Raw genomic sequence first — 20,445 nt, 5'->3', positions numbered from 1 at the left:
ATTGTCCCAGGAAGGGGAAACTTTATTGACACATTCCTGGGGTCAGATACATCACATGATCACACTGACAGAACCACAGGCACATAAACACAGGCAACAGAGCATGCACAATGTCGGCACTAGTACAGTGTATATCCACCTTTCGCAGCAATGCAGGCTGCTATTCTCCCATGGAGACGATCGTAGAGATGCTGGATGTAGTCCTGTGGAACGGCTTGCCATGCCATTTCCACCTGGCGCCTCAGTTGGACCAGCGTTCGTGCTGGACGTGCAGACCGCGTGAGACGACGCTTCATCCAGTCCCAAACATGCTCAATAGGGCACAGATCCGGAGATCTTGCTGACCAGGGTAGTTGACTTACACCTTCTAGAGCACGTTAGGTGGCACGGGATACATGCGGACGTGCATTGTCCTGTTGGAACAGCAAGTTCCCTTGCCGGTCTAGGAATGGTAGAACGATGGGTTCGATGACGGTTTGGATGTACCGTGCACTATTCAGTGTCCCCTCGACGATCACCAGTGGTGTACGGCCAGTGTAGGAGATCGCTCCCCACACCATGATGCCGGCTGTTGGCCCTGTGTGCCTCGGTCGTATGCAGTCCTGATTGTGGCGCTCACCTGCACGGTGCCAAACACGCATACGACCATCATTGGCACCAAGGCAGAAGCGACTCTCATCGCTGAAGACGACACGTCTCCATTCGTCCCTCCATTCACGCCTGTCGCGACACCACTGGAGGCGGGCTGCACGATGTTGGGGCGTGAGCGGAAGACGGCCTAACGGTGTGCGGGACCGTAGCCCAGCTTCATGGAGACGGTTGCGAATGGTCCTCGCCGATACCCCAGGAGCAACAGTGTCCCTAATTTGCTGGGAAGTGGCGGTGCGGTCCCCTACGGCACTGCGTAGGATCCTACGGTCTTGGCGTGCATCCGTGCGTCGCTGCGGTCCGGTCCCAGGTCGACGGGCACGTGCACCTTCCGCCGACCACTGGCGACAACATCGATGTACTGTGGAGACCTCACGCCTCACGTGTTGAGCAATTCGGCGGTACGTCCACCCGGCCTCCCGCATGCCCACTATACGCCCTCGCTCAAAGTCCGTCAACTGCACATACGGTTCACGTCCACGCTGTCGCGGCATGCTACCAGTGTTAAAGACTGCGATGGAGCTCCGTATGCCACGGCAAACTGGCTGACACTGACGGCGGCGGTGCACAAATGCTGCGCAGCTAGCGCCATTCGACGGCCAACACCGCGGTTCCTGGTGTGTCCGCTGTGCCGTGCGTGTGATCATTGCTTGTACAGCCCTCTCGCAGTGTCCGGAGCAAGTATGGTGGGTCTGACACACCGGTGTCAATGTGTTCTTTTTTCCATTTCCAGGAGTGTATCATATGGCTCGAACAATTCCGATCACCTGTAGGTTTCAGCACTGATAATTCGCCACATGTTTCGTTTCTCGTAGTCTCCAACAGATCCAAATGTTACATTGTGTGATGAAAGAAATATCCTTTCAGTACTTCTACTTCGTGACTAGTTGTAACCAAATATCACGCTAACGATCGTAAAAAATTTCCTCCAACCACGTTCGTTCAGTTGATTTCATAATTTTGAAGTCTTTGTGAAGATGCCCAAATACAGCGCTACCGTTCTACGAGTTCGACTTCTGACCCGCACGTGGATAATGGTTTTGATCGAATCTACGTGATTCACGAACATGCTAGTCCCTGGTACAGTCCTCGATAGAGACCGTACAAAAGTAACGTTCTTGTGTTGTTGTGTAAATAGGTACTGCTTATCCCTGGGAAGCTGGAAAATTTGGGAATTTGTAGTAAGGTCTTAGGGGACTAAACTGCTGAAGTCATCGGTCCCTAAGCCTACACACTACTTAATCTAACTTAAGCTAACCTACGCAATGGACAATACACACACCCATGCCCGAGAGAGGACTCGAACTTCCGACGGGGCGGGGAGCCGCACGGACCGTGAGAAGGCGCCCAGACCGCGGGGCAACCCCGCGCGGCTTGGGAAGTTGCATTCCTGTAGGAATTGTACAGTACATCCCAACGGGGTCAATGAAACGTGCGCACATCGTCCCTGGGAAGGTGCATTCCTTTTGAAATTGTACAATAAATCCCAACGGGGCCAATGAAACGCGCGCGCATCAATAGCGGGACAACTACAGCCGCCGGAGAATACAAAACAGAAGGAACACGGAGGCTCAACTCACTGTGGCGCCCTTCGTGGAACAGTTGTTCCTGGAACGTCCTTGTCTGGTGAACCGATTCTGATCGCAGGCACCGACACATCGTGCAGCACCCAGAGCCCCCCTGCCTACAGAACCGCGGCTCGCGGCCTGCTGGTTCCCCATTGGGAAGGCGGTCTGCAGACGCGCGACAATGGACCACACGGCGCGGCAGCCAAGAGTGGAGCAGCTAGCTGCCACCACAAAGAGACGCGTCCGCTGAACCCGCTTCCCGAATGCTGCAGCAATTAACGGCTTGTTAACGGCCTCTTAGCCGCGACGTACTCGTCAATTTGCCTGCACGGCCAGCTCCGAAATCTCATTAACAGCTGTCTGTGCACCGACTTTGGCCGCCGGAGAAAAGTCACACCGTACAAAAACCGTCTCAGACAATACATAGCGACCTCGCACGAGAGTGCACAAGGGAAGATTTTTGCATGCCGACTTCTTGGAGTTGTTCCTCCACCGTAAAAGCTGCAAATGAAGAAGTTTTGATTGGGAGCACTCTCGATTATCCACCAAATTTGGTGTATGCTTTCTCTAACCGGCACTATTGTTCTGACAGCAAAGACAGAGTTCAACGCAACATCGATAGCTCTGTGGTTGAGGATTAAGAGAACCAATCTGACATGATCTTTCCAAAAAGAAACCTCTCGTCATGGCCTGATTTGATTTAATGCAAACACTCACCTAAAAAACGTTTTGCTAAATTTATTCGAAGTAGTTCGTCGTTTCAGTCTAGCAACTCAAACAAAACAAAGTGATTTTATATACTGACATAAACGAAAATACTGAGTCGATAAATTAATAGCCAGCCGGTTTACATCGTTTAATATATTTAATAGTTCGAAATATTGTGGTATTCGTGTCCACTTAAACGAATCTAGCGAAATGATATCTGTATTTCGAGTTGAGAATAAGCCTACAATCAGTTTCGTGAATGCTGAATGTAGGGCTATAATTAATCGAAACTCACCACTGCAAATAATATGTAACGGCGTAGTTCTATTTTATCTCTCTACACAGAAGTAATTTTGATGGGCTTGTAGGCCATGCATAAACTTTACATCTACATCAATAATGCGTAAGCCATCTGACGTTGGGTGGCGGAGGGGGCTTCTAGTACCATTAACTTATCCTCCCCTCCCCTCCTCCAATGGCGGGTGAGAAAAGTGACTGTCGATAAGTCTCTATATTACCTAGAATTTTCTCGTTGTGGTCATTTAGCGAGAAGTATGTGCAAGAAAGTAATACGTTGTCCTACCCTTCCCGGAAAGAACTTTCTCGAAATTTCATGACGCACATGCACATATAATACTTTAATATTACGTAGTTTGGCAGCAGAAGACACATGGTATTTTGCCTTACGCGGTTGCTTTTTTAGTTGCAGAATGAGCATTTAAGAGTCTATGTTTCTAGAAGATTAATTTTGTTGTACATTTCAAACAAATCTGAATCGCATTCATTGTTAATTACGATTTCCTGGCTGTTTGGTTCCAGAGACGAGTGTATACCACGCTCTCATTGTAACGGTGATAACAACAAATTGGGAAATTTCAGATGTAAAAATGCATTATAATGAAAATGAGCAGTGTAAAATCTGTACTGGAAGTACTACAAGTTGATGGTAAGACTACTGTGGCTGTACCGATCTTGGCCAGTCAGTACGAGATATTGAACACTACGTATCGCTTTAATACAATCTTTAAGTTGGATCATATGGGTGCTCTTTGCAGTTCGATTCAGTGCTTAAATTTACTGTTAGTTCTTCTCCAGTCATTCCAAACTCCAAAGAGTTCCTCTCCCTTTCGTATTATGCGAGTAAAATGGACACTTCATAATCCCAAAGTTATAACTGAGACGATGTTCCTTAGTATTTGCCAGAATATTCGCTACGTCTTATATTTATGACGAATTTTAACCGTTATCGCATCATTCAATGCCATAAAGTAATGCATTGTACGTAAAATAATTAAACTTAACATCTAGATTTCATGTGCCACAATCATGACACAAACTAACAGCACTGACAAAAGAAGAATGCATTAATTGCTGATCAGTTCGAAATGGAGTCTTGTTCCAGCTTTAGGGGTACATTGGAAGCAGTGCTTAAGTTCAGTGTCGACGCCGGAGGGAAATAGTAGAGCGTCTAAGATAATTTAGGAAGAGATTACGAACTAAGCAGTGAGATAAGGTCAATCGCCAAAGAAGAGGTTCTTTTGTTACTCGTACTGTTTGTATTTCTTTCTTTTTTTCTTTTCAAAAAAAGAGAAGAAAAGTAGAAGAAACACTGGCAGTTTAGTTGCGTGTTGCGGTTTGTGGCGTCTACAGTTTTCCATAACAAGACCAAAGAATCACGGTAAAATTTACTGGCACTCTTGATCAATGAAGAAAACTGGCATTTTCCACGAGGTCATGCGGCTTTGTTTGTATGGTAGAAGCGCAGTGCCCCTACCGTGAGTTGTGACGCAAGGTCTGGGATGTGACTCATATGAAGGGAATTACGACAGAAAAACTCGCATCGCTGTCAGAGAGGTAATGAGGAAGCTATCAGACGAAGGAGCAGACATATACTATACGATCACGTGCATGCATCCGAGAAGGCTACTGCGTACTGCATACACGGCCACGCTAACTGCTGTCTGGAACGTGCGGACAGGGTCCGAGGTCGCAGAAAACTCCAGAGACTTGCAGCGTGGCCACATGATGGTGTGCCACTGATGAAAGAAGTCGATGCACGTATTTGTGGCTCGTATAAATATGCCCGAGTTGTTTTCCTTTTCATAGTTAAGATGATGTTTTACGATTTTCAAGTTACCACGCAGTTTCCTCACAATATGTGGCTGGGATATATATTGCAAAAATGCTCCCTATAGCTAACCATTGTTAAAAGTAAAAGTATAGGAAAGAGAGGCAGAGAATGAAGAAGATTAGGACTGCTCGAAGACAGGAATTGATCAAATTACCAGCAATTAAGGAAGAGAACAGGGCAGACGAAATGGACGCCCCCAATTGATACTTATCGCAAGGTATGCATCAAAGAAGAAGAGCAAGAAGTGACAGACACTTGTGGTACGACTATGACAACATACAAAAAGTGTTTTTATTTAGTTATGCAAGCAAGATGGCGCTTAACCTATCCATCAAATAGATGAAATATTTGCGCGCCACGAGTATTTTCAGTGGCGTAAAAACATTGAAATGCAGTAGATAATATTACTACCGAAACGCTAGTAGGGTTCAGAATAAAAACGAGAAGCAGTAACTGAATATACTCAATGTCTCAAACGTGTCTTATCCTGTTCGTCGTGGTTGAGGTTTAGGAGTGATTGTAGGGCGCTATTAGTGCCGTTCATGAACACGACTTAGGCCTCTGGTTTCTCTATGAGAATGATGTCTACGCGGATCGTTATGATATACTTCTTATTTGCACTATTTCCGCCAGAAATGAACATTGTGATAACCATAGCGTTTCAATGGCAGATTAAAATTGTGTGTGTGAGCATGGGATTCTAACCCGGAATCTTCAAATTCCATAATTTCAACGAAGGAAGCTTAAAATCCCGTCGGTGATGTCATTAGAGACGGAACACAAATTCGGACTGGATAAGAATATGAAAGTAAATCGGCTGTCGTCTCTTCGAAGAAACCGTCACTGCATACGTCTAAAGTCACAGTGGGAATTTACGGAAAACCTTAATCTGAGTGCCAGTCGGTGATTCCAACCGCACTACACCAAAATGTGATCGTTTACAACAGTGGAGTGATTACGAGCGCAACTGAACCCCCTCCCCCCTCCTATCTCCCCTTCCCATCCCCTCCCACCACCAAGTTTCCATCACACATAGTAGGAAAGAGAGTAGAGGAAGAGAAAACGAAACCTACCTTTACAAAACGTCTAAATTATGGGACACATCGATTCCTATCCTCATTTCATTTCTCTGTCGAAAATTTGGACTCTTCTCTATCATAACATTTCAACGGCTAAGTTTGTAAACCACTCGCGTACCGCCGTGGTTGAAAAATGGCGCTAACCAAAACCAGTGCAGAGGCAAATCTGGTGCATCAGGAGCCATAGATGTCAGAGGTAAACGACAGCTGTGGTGATGTGTACGGACGAACAGGCGTGCAACTGTTCAGCATCTGACCGCCCAGATGAACTAAGTGGCTACCAACAGTGTCTCCCCAACGAGTGTCCACGAACGTTGGTGCGTATGGGCCTCCGCAACAGGCACCTCGTTCACGCACCCACGCTGACTGCTGTTCATCGGCGATGAAGGCTGGAATTGGAGCGCAAAACCGCAACTGGACGTCCACGGAGTGTAGACAGGTGACCTTTTCAGATGAATCACTTTTTTATGCTCCGTCGGACAGATGGCCGTTGGCGTGTACGGCATGAAACGTCTGAAAGCCGACAGCCTACAACAACCGTCGGAAGGGTCTAGACAGGAGTAAAGAGCGTTATGGACTGAAGAATGTTTTAGTGGAATTTCCTGAGTGATCTCGTCATTCTGGAAGGCACAAGAGAGCACCACAAGTACGGGACTATCCTTAGGGATCACGTCCACCGCTAAACGCAGTTTTCTTTCCGCGGCTCGACAGTATCTACCAGCATGGTAAGGCAATGTGTCACGCAACTCTTAGTGTACATGCGAAGTTTGAAGAGCACCGCGGTGAGTTTACCGTACTCCCCTGGCCACCAAACTACCCGAATTTAACCCCAGTTGAGTATCTGTGGGACCACCTTGATTGAGCTGCTCGCACCATGTGCCCTCAACCGAGAAACGTAGCGCAGCTGGTCACGACACTGTAATCAGCGTGGCTTCACATCCCTGTCAGTGCCTTCCAGAACTCCACTGACTCTTCTCCTGCAGGTGTCACAGCGATCCGTACTGCAAAAGGTTGGCTATTCGGGCTTTTGACACAAAAATGTCACATCAAGACGCACTGTGGGGGTAAGAAGCAGCTACTTCCTATTGGGGTGGACATAAGAAGGTGGAGAGGGAGAACAGGGGTAGGAAGAGATGGACAGACAGAGAGTAGGGAGGAAGAGATGAACACAGATGTGGGGAAGAGAAGGTGGACAAAGAAAGGGGGAGGGGAAAATGGACACAGAGAAGTGGATGACGGCGAGATGCACAGAGAGACAGGGAGAGGAAGTGGGCAGAAAAGGGAAGAAGAGATGGACAGAGACAGAAGGAAAGAATTGAGAGAGGGGGAAGAGGACATGAACAGAGAGAGAGGAAAAGAAGAGATAGAGGGGGAGGAGTAGATGGAGAATGAGAAGGAAGGAGTAGATGGAGAATGAGACATAGAAAGAGGTGAGGAGCAGACAGAGAGAGCAGGGAGGTGCAGATGAACAGAAAGAGGTGCGAATGGCAGACAGATAGAGAGCGGGGTAGGAGGAGGTGGACTAATAGTCTGGAATAATTACATACCCGGGACATTAATTACAAAATACTCGTGTAACGTATCCGAGGATATTGCCCAAGTGTGTGGGTCCTATGCCAAATACGACAAACAGGGGATTCTGAACATACGAAGAAGGGTAATACGAATGCACAAAGATTTGATGACACTTGGGAGAATGTCACGCAGATGCTGAAGGGAAAGAAATTGGAGGCATTTGAAGATCGACGCAAACCACCCACTGAAAGCCTAATTACAAATTTTCAAGAACGACCTTTAAGTAATTAATCTAGGAATGTACTACAACCCTCTATTTATAGCTCCAAGAGGAATTGCAAGGGAAAGAGCAGAAACACCGCACGCGGAGACTTTTAAATAATCATTCTTCCTGCGAGCCATATGCGAAAGAAATAGGTACAATAAGACGTATCCTTTGTCATGCAGTTCGCAGTGGATTTCAGACTATGGATGTTGATGCAAAACTGTAACACCGATAAATTTATGTAATTTTTAGAGAATATACTGCGGATTTGTGCTCTTCAAACCATCTTGTCGGTACTAAGCTTCTCTTTCCGATAAGCGGCTGGCAGTGGAGCAGGCTACCTTTGATAACACACAACAGATAAATTGAGAACTCAATTTTGAAATGATCTTGTGATGGTGGAAGAGACAGAAAGCAGAGCTACAATGTTTGTCAATTAAATTGACAAACCGCTGGAGCATTAAGACGAAATTAACCCCGATTGAAGCTGCAAGTGGTCGAATTAGTAACAGAATGGTTAAATTTGAAATTACGCTTCCGAGCATAGTTAGTTGAGCTGCAGGCGGACTCAGGCAACGCCATTGTAAGAAACGAGTTTTTACTATCGGCAATGGATTTGGAAATTTATACATACTGTTCCAATAGTCAAATATTCCTTTTTTAAAAAAAGAAGATAATAGTATTGTCTGTAAGTGCGTAGTTTTACTCGGCGACAATGTCTTGGCAGTGACAACAAGATAATGGCATCTCCGCCTTGTTTGAATTATGTTGATTTTCCGCTTATTTTTACTGGACGGTTTATTATATAAGACACTTCCGCTACACAAGAGAAGACATCGTCTTCGGCAGATGCAAAGACGTCGTCCGATTGCCATTCACATGAACACGTATTGATGCTACACTGACGGTGCGTGAGACGATAAGTCACCAATGCAGTAGGGCCACCACTGATTTCCTGGTTCAACGAGCGGGAACCTCACGCTGAATTTCCTCCCTGAAATTGCAAGCGAGAGCATAGTTTGTTATGGTAACCTAGTGATCTGAAATGCTGCTCTTTCGTGAAATATAGAACAAAAAATTAGAGGGGTCACGTACTAGAGTTTCTCTATACATCAGTAGGACCATTTTCGTCTGGTAGTTTAGGGAAGAGCGAAGTAAAGAGCTCGCAGGTTCGTGACGGCCGAGAAGCGGCGAGCCGTCGTCCCAAATACCGAGTGACACGCACCACGCCCTGCCGCGCCGTACGCAGGAACGGCGCGGCTCGGGCAGGTCGCGGCGTACGCTGACGTACGCACGTGCGTGCGCCGAATACGCCTGCGCTGGAGCTGGCTCGCTTGGCTGTCCGCCGACCGTCGGCCACAGACCGGCGACCGGCCGGCCGATGGGAAGGCGGCCAGAGTGGCCACTGACCACGACACGCACCGCTGCCGGCGCGGGCCTTACCGGGGTGCTCTCTGGGCAGGCGGGATGGGCGGTACAGTGCACCACTGTGCCGCTGTCTAAAGTAACTACAGTACCGGCCATTAAAATTGCTACACCAAGAAAAAATGCAGATGATAAACTGGTATTCATTGGACAAATATATTATACTAGAACTGACGTGTGATTACATTTCACGCAATTTGGGTGCATAGATCCTGATAAATCAGTACGCAGAAAAACCACCTCTGGCCGTAATAACGGCCTTGATACGCCTGGGCCTTGAGTCAAACAGAGATTGGATGGTGTGTACAGGTACAGCTGCCCATGCAGCTTCAAAACGATACCACAGTTCATCAAGAGCAGTGACTGGCGTATGGTGACGAGCCAGTTGCTCGGCCACCATTGACCAGACGGTTTCAATTGGTGAGAGATCTGGAGAATGTGCTGGCCAGGGCAGCAGTCGAACATCTTCTGTAGGCCCGTACAGGACCTGCAACATTCGGTCGTGCATTATCCTGCTGAAATGTAGGGTTTCGCAGGGATCGAATGAAGGGTAGAGCCACGGGTCGTAACATATCTTAAATGTAACGTCCATTGTTCAAAGTGTCGTCAATGCGAACAAGAGGTGACCGAGACGTGTAACGAAATGCCACCCCATACCATCACGCTGGGTGATACGCCAGTATGGCGATGACGAATACACGCTTCCAATGTACGTTCACCGCGATGTCGCCAAACACGGATGCGACCATCATGATGCTGTAAACAGAATCTGGATTCAACCGAAAAAATGACGTTTTGCCATTCGTGCATCCAGGTTTGTCGTTGAGTACACCATCGCAGGCGCTCCCGTCTGTGATGCAGCGTCAGGGGTAACCGCAGCCACGGTCTCCGAGCTGATAGTCCATGCTGCTGCAAACGTCGTCGAACTGTTCGTGCAGATGGTTGTTGTCTTGCAAACGTCCCCGTCTGTTGACTCAGGGGTCGAGACGTGGCTGCACGAGCCGTTGCAGCCATGCGGATAAGATGCTTGTCATCTCGACTGCTAGTGATACGAGACCGTTGGCATTCAGCATGGCGTTCCGTATTACCCTCCTGAACCCACCGATTCCATATTCTGCTAATAGTCATTGGATCTCGACCAACGCGAGCAGCAATGTCGCGATACGATAAACCGCAATCGCGATAGGATGCAATCCGACCTTTATCAAAGTCGGAAACGTGATGGTACGCGTTTCTCCTCCTTACACGAGGCCACAACAACGTTTCACCACGCAACGCCGGTCAACCGCTGTTTGTGTATGAGAAATCGGTTTGAAACTTTCCTCATGTCAGCACGTTGTAGGTGTCGCCATCGGCGCCAACCTTGTGTGAATGCTCTGAAAAGCTAATCATTTGCATATCACAGCATCTTCTTCCTGTCGGTTAAATTTCGCATCTGTAGCACGTCATCTTCGTGGCGTAGCAATTTTAATGGCCAGTAGTGCATGAAGCTGTACCAAACTGCGAGAAAATTATGTAGCTTTAAAGAGTTGAGAGGTCGGAATCTACCCTCCGTTCCGTTAGAAAAAGTGTAGAAGTCAGAATTTATGAGTTCTCTAACTGACATTTTTATGGAAAGTTCATGGAGTACGTCTTCAGTGACATCCGAGGCTTAGCGTGCCCGGTCACTGACGGACATACAGCACGTCCTGAAGAGCAACGAGATACATCACTGGTGACTGACGATGGTCGAATCAACATCCAGTATAAAGTACAGCGTTATCTGTCTCCAGTTCACAAGGCAGCTACCCGAACTGGAACAAAATGTTTTAACTCTCCATTTATAACCAAAAGGAGTCAGTAATTACGCTGATAAATGAAAGTTTACTGTACTAACAAATCAGAATATTCAAGAAAAGTTCACTCACATAAATTAACATTTTTGAATTCACTAAAGTTTTCCTATCTTAATCAGAGACGACCTCCGCTCGAAGTTCCAAGTATTGCTAATTATCGTTCCATTTGTTAATTTAGTGCAGCTAGAGTTGCGCTCTACCAAAACTACGGTTTGGTAGTCCTGGTACAGTACATAAATGACATAGTAAATGGTAGGGTTACCGACAGTATTGATGGCATTGGTAGGGGAAGAAACATAAATAAATGTCTAAGAGAGAACTTGGGTGCTGACAACTTCTCTTTTTTTGTTTGTTTTGTTTTTGTTCGTTTTGCACATAATTAGAGCTTCACATCGTGCAGTGTTACATTGTGTATTTTACATCCTTATAGAATATGAATTGCATTCCATAAGTAATAAGAACCAGTTGATCGCGTAACTTCGGCGCTTTTATGTAGCCAAGCAATTACCTTTGATGCATATACAGTTTACATGCACAAACATAAGAAAACATATATAACTACTGCTGTTATTTTGCCCTCAGTAGAGCATTCTTCATCATGATCAAAGGCCAGATTTTCCTGTTGTTATTGATGAGCGCAAAAATTGTTTATGAATAACACAAACATGTTTTATATAAGTTCGACGAAGTATTGAAGCGATATTGGATATATTTTTGTTTTGCGTTTTTTTTCTTTTATTTTACCTTTATGTTGTGCAAAATGCATTTTCTAGCGCTATGTGGTAAACCGGTATTGTTTTCTTTATTCTTACAACAACATCACACTGTTTCACGTTATAAATCGACAGTTTTCGAATAAAATCGGAATTAAACACTGATAATTTCAGTTTTGCTGTACATACAGTTTATTTTTAAGTAACTGATGGGAGGATAAATTGGTAGAACCTCGCCCTTTATACATCCTCATTCGGTTTCTAGACAGTTCATCACTTTCCGTTTTTAAGAGACTCTAGTAAGACACTGATCACATGCATAAAGAAAGTATTCGTTTTGAGGTAACGCCTCATAGGTATACAACACTCCTAACATATAGGTAACACGGTTACGACCTTAACTGACCAAAGCTGCTAGGCAAACTACCGTAGTGTACGCTTACTTTTGATAGTCTATGGTAATTTTACAGCTCTAAGTACAGTTACCATTCCGCCTTAAAACTGTCGAATAAGATACGCCACTTGCCTCACGATTTTCTACACACTACTTGTGGCACACAATATAAAAACATTGTAACTACAACACAGGCTTCCCAGTAAATTGTCAGTTCACGAAAGTTCACCTCCACATTTGCACAAAAACGCGTGATAACTAATTCAACCGGTAAACGCTCATGTCAGTCGTCTTCAGTGCCACTAGAGGCTTGGCATACGCAATCATAGACAGAAGTATGGCACAACCTGAATCGTAGGAAGATACAAAATAGACGATCGAGTGACTCTCATATGCCGCTACGGTGGTCCTGTTATACTGTAGCTACGATTTTGATTTTCACCACTCCTTTGATTTTGTGGGAGCTGACGTACCGTGATACCAAGGTGCTTGAAAACGTAAACTGCATTGTCGTCCAAAGGTAAGACCGTTTCGCAACAAGAGTGGCGCATTGTCAGGAGACAGAACATGTCCTGCCCTTCCTGACCGCGATCGTCAGCTGAAGGCCTCCGCGTTTATAAAACGGCCAGCCTGACACCTGGCTGTAAGTGGGTTCACAGAAAAAGCATCTTTTCTAAAGAAAACGGGTCAGCAAAGAAGCAGCATCGTCTTGCCGCAGCATTTCGAAATGTTTCCAGCGCGTCATTTTCAGGAGAATGATATGAGCGAAAAACTACAGCACTGTACAGGGTACTCGCAGTACGATGCAGACATCGCAGGTGCTGCTACGGGGGAGGCACGATTTGATCGTCGCATACACTCTAGTCCATTTCTCGTAATTTAAAACGTGGCGCATCGATTATTTAGTCATCTGAAAGGACTCGTAAATACTACCAGGATAGCATGGATGATGTGTGGTATTGCATTGGTCTCCGTGAAATAACCACACGTCTATTCGTTAATACACTGAACATGTCGTCCAACGCTAAAACCATTTCGCAACAAGAGCGGTGCGTGTTCTGGGTTTCGTGAAGACATAGTACTGCTGCGGTGCCCTGAACAGGTACATCACAATATGAGAATGAAAAAGCGAGGCAGCTGGAAACGTAATTGAAAGTTGAAGTACACGAGACCGTACGATTTACGCGAGTAAAACGTCTAAACTGCACACTTTTCGCCTGGAACTTTTGCCGGTATGTGGACCAAATGCCATGTCGCGTTTAGCGGTAGTGTATGGTGCCAGCAGTTTCACCGAGGATGCAAAGATGTGGGTGGTGCTAATCGTGGAGCAAGACCGTCGACATGGACTCCTCAGATGACTATGTCCAAGTAGTCGAGCAAGTGAATCGCAGCAATCACAGACTTTCCAACGATAAAGATCTTCACACAATGGTTCTCGAAGGATTCTGTGAGCGAGGAGCGGATTTTGTCGTTGAATAGTTGAACGACTGGTAGCATGTTTCGACTGTTGTTTGCAAAATGTGACTCGTCCCCCCTCCCCCTTTCCCGTACTCCACGCCTAGTTCAGGATCTGAGTATTTTCTTGGCAGTATTAGAAAGTAAGTGCAACTCATACATGATAGGAACTACAAAGCTTGTAGCATGTTAAGAAGATAGTTATCTTTTCTTCGGAGTATCGTGCGTATGAATTAATCGCAGAAGATGGAATAGTTAATAAAAAGATCCGCGTCCCCGACATAGACGGGCCAGTGGGGACCGACCGACCGCCATGTCATCCTCTGCCAGTGTTGTCATTGGATAGCGTATGGAGAGGCATGTGGTCGGCACACCGCTCTCCCGCTCGTAGTCGGTTTTTCTGACCTTCCAACCCATACTAAAGGTCAAGCAGTTCCTCAATTGGCCCCACAAAGCTGAATGCACCCTGTACTGGTCCTCTCACCAAGTAAAAGGTCCTCGAAATACTGGGAATCGTACCGGGGCCCCCGCATGACATTCATTCGCACTGACCATCAGCTACGGAGGCGGACAGAAGATGGAACAACAATCAGGAAACAGAGAACGAAGAGTGCTCTATTGGGGAGTTCCTGTGCCTGTTATATGGTAGAAATTGCAACTAGTAGCTGAGTGTCCAACCGCGGCGCGGCGTCAGCCTTTGGCCGGAGCGTCACAGCGCTCCGGAGGCGACCTTGCGGCCGTTGAACCTCGCGGGCGCCGCGGCCGCTGCCGCTGCCGTTGCCTCCAGCAGCCGCGGCGGCGCTGGCGGTGCTTACCGGGAGGTCCGCAGCTGTCAGCACGCGTCAGGACCGCCGCCACCAGTCTGCGCTAGCTGACAGCTGTAATGGCACCGTTACCGATCCTCCGTGTCCTGCGTGCAGCGCCGTCCGCACTAAACGACAGCGCTAAAATAAAACCGGAAGGGAGAAACAGGTGTCCTTGTATTAAGTTCTCGTTGATATGAACGGATAACAAGTAACGATAGATCTTTCCTTTCACGGAAAGGGATAAATGCCATCTAGTACTTTCGTTGTTAACGCTGCTATTCGTTTACCTTTTAATGGTTCACCAACAGAAGAAAGTTTGATCAAAGACAGAAAATAAATTTTTATTTAAGCTAAAAGAAAACCAAATTATTCTTCTTTAATTAGTAAGTGTGCACGCGCGTGTGAGTAACGAGTAAGCAGAAACACAATAATCTCTAGTTCTCTAGCAATAGTGCAGTAATTTCTTTCATTTTCGTCGGTTCGTGCCGCTGATTGATTCATTTCTGCGCTGTTACAGAAGCAGCTACTTTCATAGTATGCTGGACCATATCAATAAAGTGAAAAAGTTCTTTAAGTCTGCGATAATTAAGAGTTTCTGCGAATAAACTCATCTGTATAGCTTATTTATTTTTTAAAATATAGTTATTTCGTGAGTAACGTTTAACGGCTACTGCCACTGCAATATTCGAAACTTACAACTCGTGAAACAAAGTTCAGCATCAGTCGCAATGAAACCTATGTCGAAGCGGGATGCAGCTGACTCTCAAATTTGTTTAATAAGTTCCGAGTTTTTAAACCTGTTAATGCCAGTCTCGGTAACACGTAACTAACGTAAACAGTGACCGGTTAGAGCTGAAGAGGCTCGCTTCATCAATTTCAGCGTTCAATGTGGCACTCCTAACTACAGTGCCCTGTAATAGATGAAGAACGAACCCGTCACTCTACAGTAAAGTGCGTGCATCAATGATTTTCTTTTCATGGCCGATTAAACATGTGCCCGAAAAGCTTTCGAATCCGGATATTCGCCACCCTCACGCAAGTGCCCTCTTTTTGCTATAAGTGGAAGTTTGGTTTAAAACCATATAGTTCGATCTTCGAGTAAATCATCTGATATGTGGAAAAACGCCTAACTACTTCAACAAAATGTCCTATCGCAGTGTTCTGCAGAAAATGTTCTCCACTTCTATATCGCCTCTCGCCGCTCCTATTGAAGTGACAGCTCAGTAGCAGCATAAATGCTCCTACGCCTATTGTAGCGTAATGATTGCCGACATATATGAAAAGCAGTTCACAGAAACGTTTTCTAACCTCACTGGCCTGCGTCGTTTGGCCTAACTTTTCAAAATTTAGAATACGTAATTTCATAAGTGCATTCGCAGCAAGGCAGTCGGAACATTTGTGATCCAAAAAGAAAGAAATGAATCAATGTCATCCATCTCTACATCTACTTACTTACTCTGTCAGCCGTCACACCTGCACAGTCTATGATGAAGCTTCCAGGGCGCAGGAAAATGTCTATATGCCAATGTACGCGATCTAATCTCCGTTATCTTATTCTCAGGATACATACACGAGTCACATGTAAGTTGTAGCAGACACACAGATTTGTTCCAACACCGTTCTTTAAATTCACACGACAGTGTTTCTTGAAAACAACGCCGCTATTCTTCCAACGATACTCATTTAAGTTACCTGAAAATGTTGTTAGAAACGCTAAACAAACTCCAATAGATCTATAGTGGTGAAAAGCGTCAGCTGTAGCCTTACCGAAACAAGCATACCGGCATTTATGGAAACCAAAGGAGATCTAAATCACAGCGGCAGAACACGAACAGTAAAAGCACTCCCACAGGAAGACGAGCCCTCTGTTTTGTGAAGCCTCGGTCGGCGCACTCGAAAAGTGCATTTACAAGCACCACCACGAGTTCATCGTTAGTACCGCAAATAACTCACAAGACAATTAATGTGAAATCTGCATAGGCTTTACAGAGACAGCAAATGACTTAGATACTGTTTGTTTAGGTTGTGGTTAGTGAGGCAGCTACATCCTATACGTAGAGCCAGAAGTAGTCCACATACTTTTCCTCTTGTTTGACATACAATAGCTGGCCGTGGCAGATGCTGACTTACGAGATCGTCAGGTAGTCACAGCTACGTCACTCTCTCATATAAACGGCACAGGCAGTCCATTTTGAACTCAAATCAGATAATGCATCAGTGTTGGTGCTAGACTTGAAGAGTACTGACACAGTGACCGCTTCCACTATAAGCTGTACAAGGCGTAGCAGTCTTGGATGGCTGCGTGAGACGACTCCGGCACGCAGCTCTCTTGCGTGGAGCAGGCGATCGGGCAGTTCCACGCGCCATTACGCGAGCACTCGGCTGGGTTTCCTGCCGCCAGTCTTGAGCAACCGTGGAGGACTACCGTAATGACAGCAGTACACAACAGTTTCCCACTAACGACAAACTGCGAAGAAGCCTAACGCAGAAACCACACGAAAGTCCCCCAGATTTATAGGTTTCGATGTAGGTGGCCCTGTTCTAACACTGATCGACTCAAACGATACCTCACAGTACCACACAGTAAAACGGCGCTTGCAGAAAATTAGAAAATTTAAAAAAAAAATATTTATGCAGTAAGTTCGTTTGACCTCAAGAAAGTACTTTTGACAACGCAAGAGGAAAGCATTTTTAGTGTCAAAACAAACGAAATCGGGTTACGTTTCTAGAACATAACCTTGAAAGGATTTGGACATGAAGAGGCAGTATTTTCATCCCATACTTTGAGAATACATTACGCTTGATCCATAACACTTAGGACGTTGCGGTTTTATGTCAACACGCATTACACTGGATAAAGCATTATTAAAATTTTATATATATACCTACGATAGTTAAATTATTACAAAAATATGTCTACGAAACAAAAATTTCGAATGCATGAGTAGTTTTAGTTATCGTCTCGGACTTGATGCGTGTAAAATCATTCAAACTGTCGCAGACTTCTCTCAAAACCCATGGAAAAATATGTTACGCCTCACATTTTGTAGCGTGTGGATACACTACATATTATCGTTGAAGGTAATTCTTGAATAACATAATGATAGGATGAAATAAGTTGCTGATTCACCAGTTATACTCTAAAACACAAGATGCGAGGCATATCACACTTCTAAGGATGGTGAGACCACTCTGCCACAGTTTGAGCGATATTACACGCATGATGCTAGAGATAACGGTACTGTAAACTACATGGGCATTCAAAAATCATCTTGCACACAAATTGTTGCAATAATTAAATTATCATAGAGAAATAGATATTTTTTAAATAATGCTTACTAATGTTGTGTTGACATAAAGCTTCAACGCCGCTGCTGTTATACATCAAGAGCAATGTATTGTCAAAGTACAGGATGAAAACGCTACCTGTTCACTTGCAGGTCCGCTTAAGAAATATAGAGGGGAACATAAAAGTTTGTACTTGACATTTAGTGTCTAATATACATACTGATCGTGCTAAATATAAGAATGCCAGCTTCACAAAACGACAAGATAACTTTAATTTTCCTATAAAATTCTGAGCAATAAAATCTTTCGTTAATTACATTGGTGAGAGATGGACAACAGCTAAAACGCGCTCACACCACAGACGCTCTCTTCAGAACGGTTCAAATCAAAACGCTTTGTTTTGAAATCAATAAAAAGTCTACCACTCAAACGTATTCGATACACAGGACAGAACACCGAGTGACACAGAGAATTTGGATCGAACCACGGGGCGTGCTGACGTAGCTTTATGGTAAGACGCCTTCTAACGAAAAACAGGAAATTATGTTTTAGTTCTGATACTGGCACAGATTTCTCAGTTGTCACTTCAAATAGACTCAGTACCAATGTACTGAAACATTTTTAACTGAGAGAAAATTTGACTCCTTAAAATTTACGTTCTATCGACACTGAAGACATTTGGAATGGGGCAGCAGAATATGGTTGCAAAAGCGTGACTGTAGCTCGCTTCTGAAGTAAGGACCTGGAAGACCAACTGGACTGGATTCTGGAGGAATACTGGAAGCGAGCATAGCGGTGGCTAACTGTAGCTTTTAACTTGGATCTCGGCGAACAGGAGCCCTGTGTCTTTGCGCTACCTGACGACCGAGTAGAATGGTGCAGTACTTGACTCACTGGACTCGATGTCGAAACTAGGGTTGGAATTCGTGCCCTGCAATTAGCCTTTTGTTTTGCCAAGGTTTCTTTACTTTACTTTAGGTGAATTCTGTTTTAGTTGATTCACGAACACACTGGTCCATTCATCCCTCATCGTGATCGAAATGAGTCAGCGTTTCGTTTATAACGTAGGCACTCACTGAAAACAACCAGCCCATTATCGAAGCACAACACACGATTCAATTTGTAATAATCCACGGACAGTGTTCACATTGCAGATATTTCGAAACATACTTGAATAAATTTTGTACAAAAGAATTTGAATAATAAAATGGAGGAGGGAGTCAAAATAGGTGTCCCTATAGGACTGTTCTGTTGCAGTATCCCATTTTAGGCAAAAATATACATTTTAGAGGTCTAGGACATTACAGTTTAACCACAAAGAGTGCTGTTTATTGTTGTATCTACTGTTATGACACAGATGTCAAGAACGATCCTTGCCAGAAGTTGTCTTCCAGATTACATGAAATTTGATCCAAAGTGATTGTTAATAAGTATCACGACGCAGAAAATAACCAGCATCGTCGTTTTGGTCGCTATTTGGAACCACAACAGAGACCAGTGGCAGGTGCTGAAAATTTGCGAAATTACTGGGTAACGGCGAGGGCCGTAAGGAGAGTGCGGTACTCACCAGTGTATGGTGGTGTTGGTGCCCCTGTGCGGCAGGTGGGATGTTGCACGCGTGTGCGCGCGCGCCCGCTACTCATCTACTTATAGCGAGCGCCCGCCGCCCCCCTCCCCAGGTTGGCAAACCTGCGCCTGTGCGTCGGCAGCCCGGCGCGCCGTGCGCCGCTTCTTCCGCGGCCAACGGACCGCGCCGCCGGCTGCCGAAGGCTGCCCGCGAATCACAACTCGCCTGCGCGCAGGACACTCCCACGGCCGCCGCGAACCCGCCGCTCAGCGCCCAGTTCCCTCCTTTGCCACGTGGGGTTCGGCCCCTGTCCCGCATCACAGACACTTTCCCCAACCTACCAGCTATTAGCGGCATCGTCGTCAGTGTGGATAAATGTAAAATACTGCCTACAACAATGGAAAGAACTCGATAGCATACGATTACAAGACCAGTGATGAACGTCTGGGGGTGTCACTTCCTAAGTATTTAGTGGTAATGAAACGGTACAGTACTTTCCGCTCTATAAGCAGCAGGTTTCGCTGCTCGCTCGCACCGCAATCAATTTTATTACACGACGCGACCGGCTGCGGGTGCAACAGAACCCATGTGGACGGGTGGAAAGAAATGTGTCAGGCTTCATAATACGTATTTATATGTGTCGTGTATTATGCATTTCTTGTACGTGGATGTGAATCTCTACATGAACTTTCCTAATCCTCCTCACACCTTTCCGTAAAGCGTGGCCAAACCTTTGTTGGGAGGTAGTTCTGTAGTATAGTAGTGCCAACCTTACTCCTGGCTAGGGGATCAGAGAAGCAGCACAGGCAGGTAAAAGTCAAAGACTTTCCAGTGTCACAAGATTTGGGGTGGAGAGGTTGGTCACGGCCAAGTGGTTCGACCACCCTCTCCACCGGGGCCCAGGAAGACCTCCGGGTGCCCGCCATATTCTGGGAGGGTTACAGAAGACGGGTAAGTGAGCAGACGTGCCCTCAGTGCGTCTGTCTCAATGTTCACGCATGGAAGAGAGATATTTGAATATTTGTACTAATTCTTTTATTTCCAGATT

General features: G+C 45.6%; 1 protein-coding gene across 1 annotated transcript in view; it reads right to left on the bottom strand.

The window, feature by feature from the left end:
- Positions 1–19,754, bottom strand: part of LOC126156485 (uncharacterized transmembrane protein DDB_G0289901-like) — a 455,508-nt gene extending 435,754 nt beyond the window's left edge. The window contains exons 1-2 of the mRNA XM_049916313.1: positions 19,524–19,754; positions 19,398–19,465 (exon numbers count right to left, since the gene is read on the bottom strand). Coding sequence (XP_049772270.1) covers positions 19,398–19,465; positions 19,524–19,754 — 299 coding nt within the window. The remainder of the gene's footprint in view (positions 1–19,397; positions 19,466–19,523) is intronic.
- Between the last annotated feature and the right edge of the window lie 691 nt (positions 19,755–20,445).

This window comes from Schistocerca cancellata, chromosome 2 (assembly GCF_023864275.1).
Source record: "Schistocerca cancellata isolate TAMUIC-IGC-003103 chromosome 2, iqSchCanc2.1, whole genome shotgun sequence".
In the NCBI taxonomy this organism is placed as follows: Eukaryota; Metazoa; Arthropoda; class Insecta; order Orthoptera; family Acrididae; genus Schistocerca; species Schistocerca cancellata.
The sequence above is the reverse complement of the archived record's forward strand: the minus strand, read 5'-3'. Positions and strand labels throughout refer to the sequence as shown.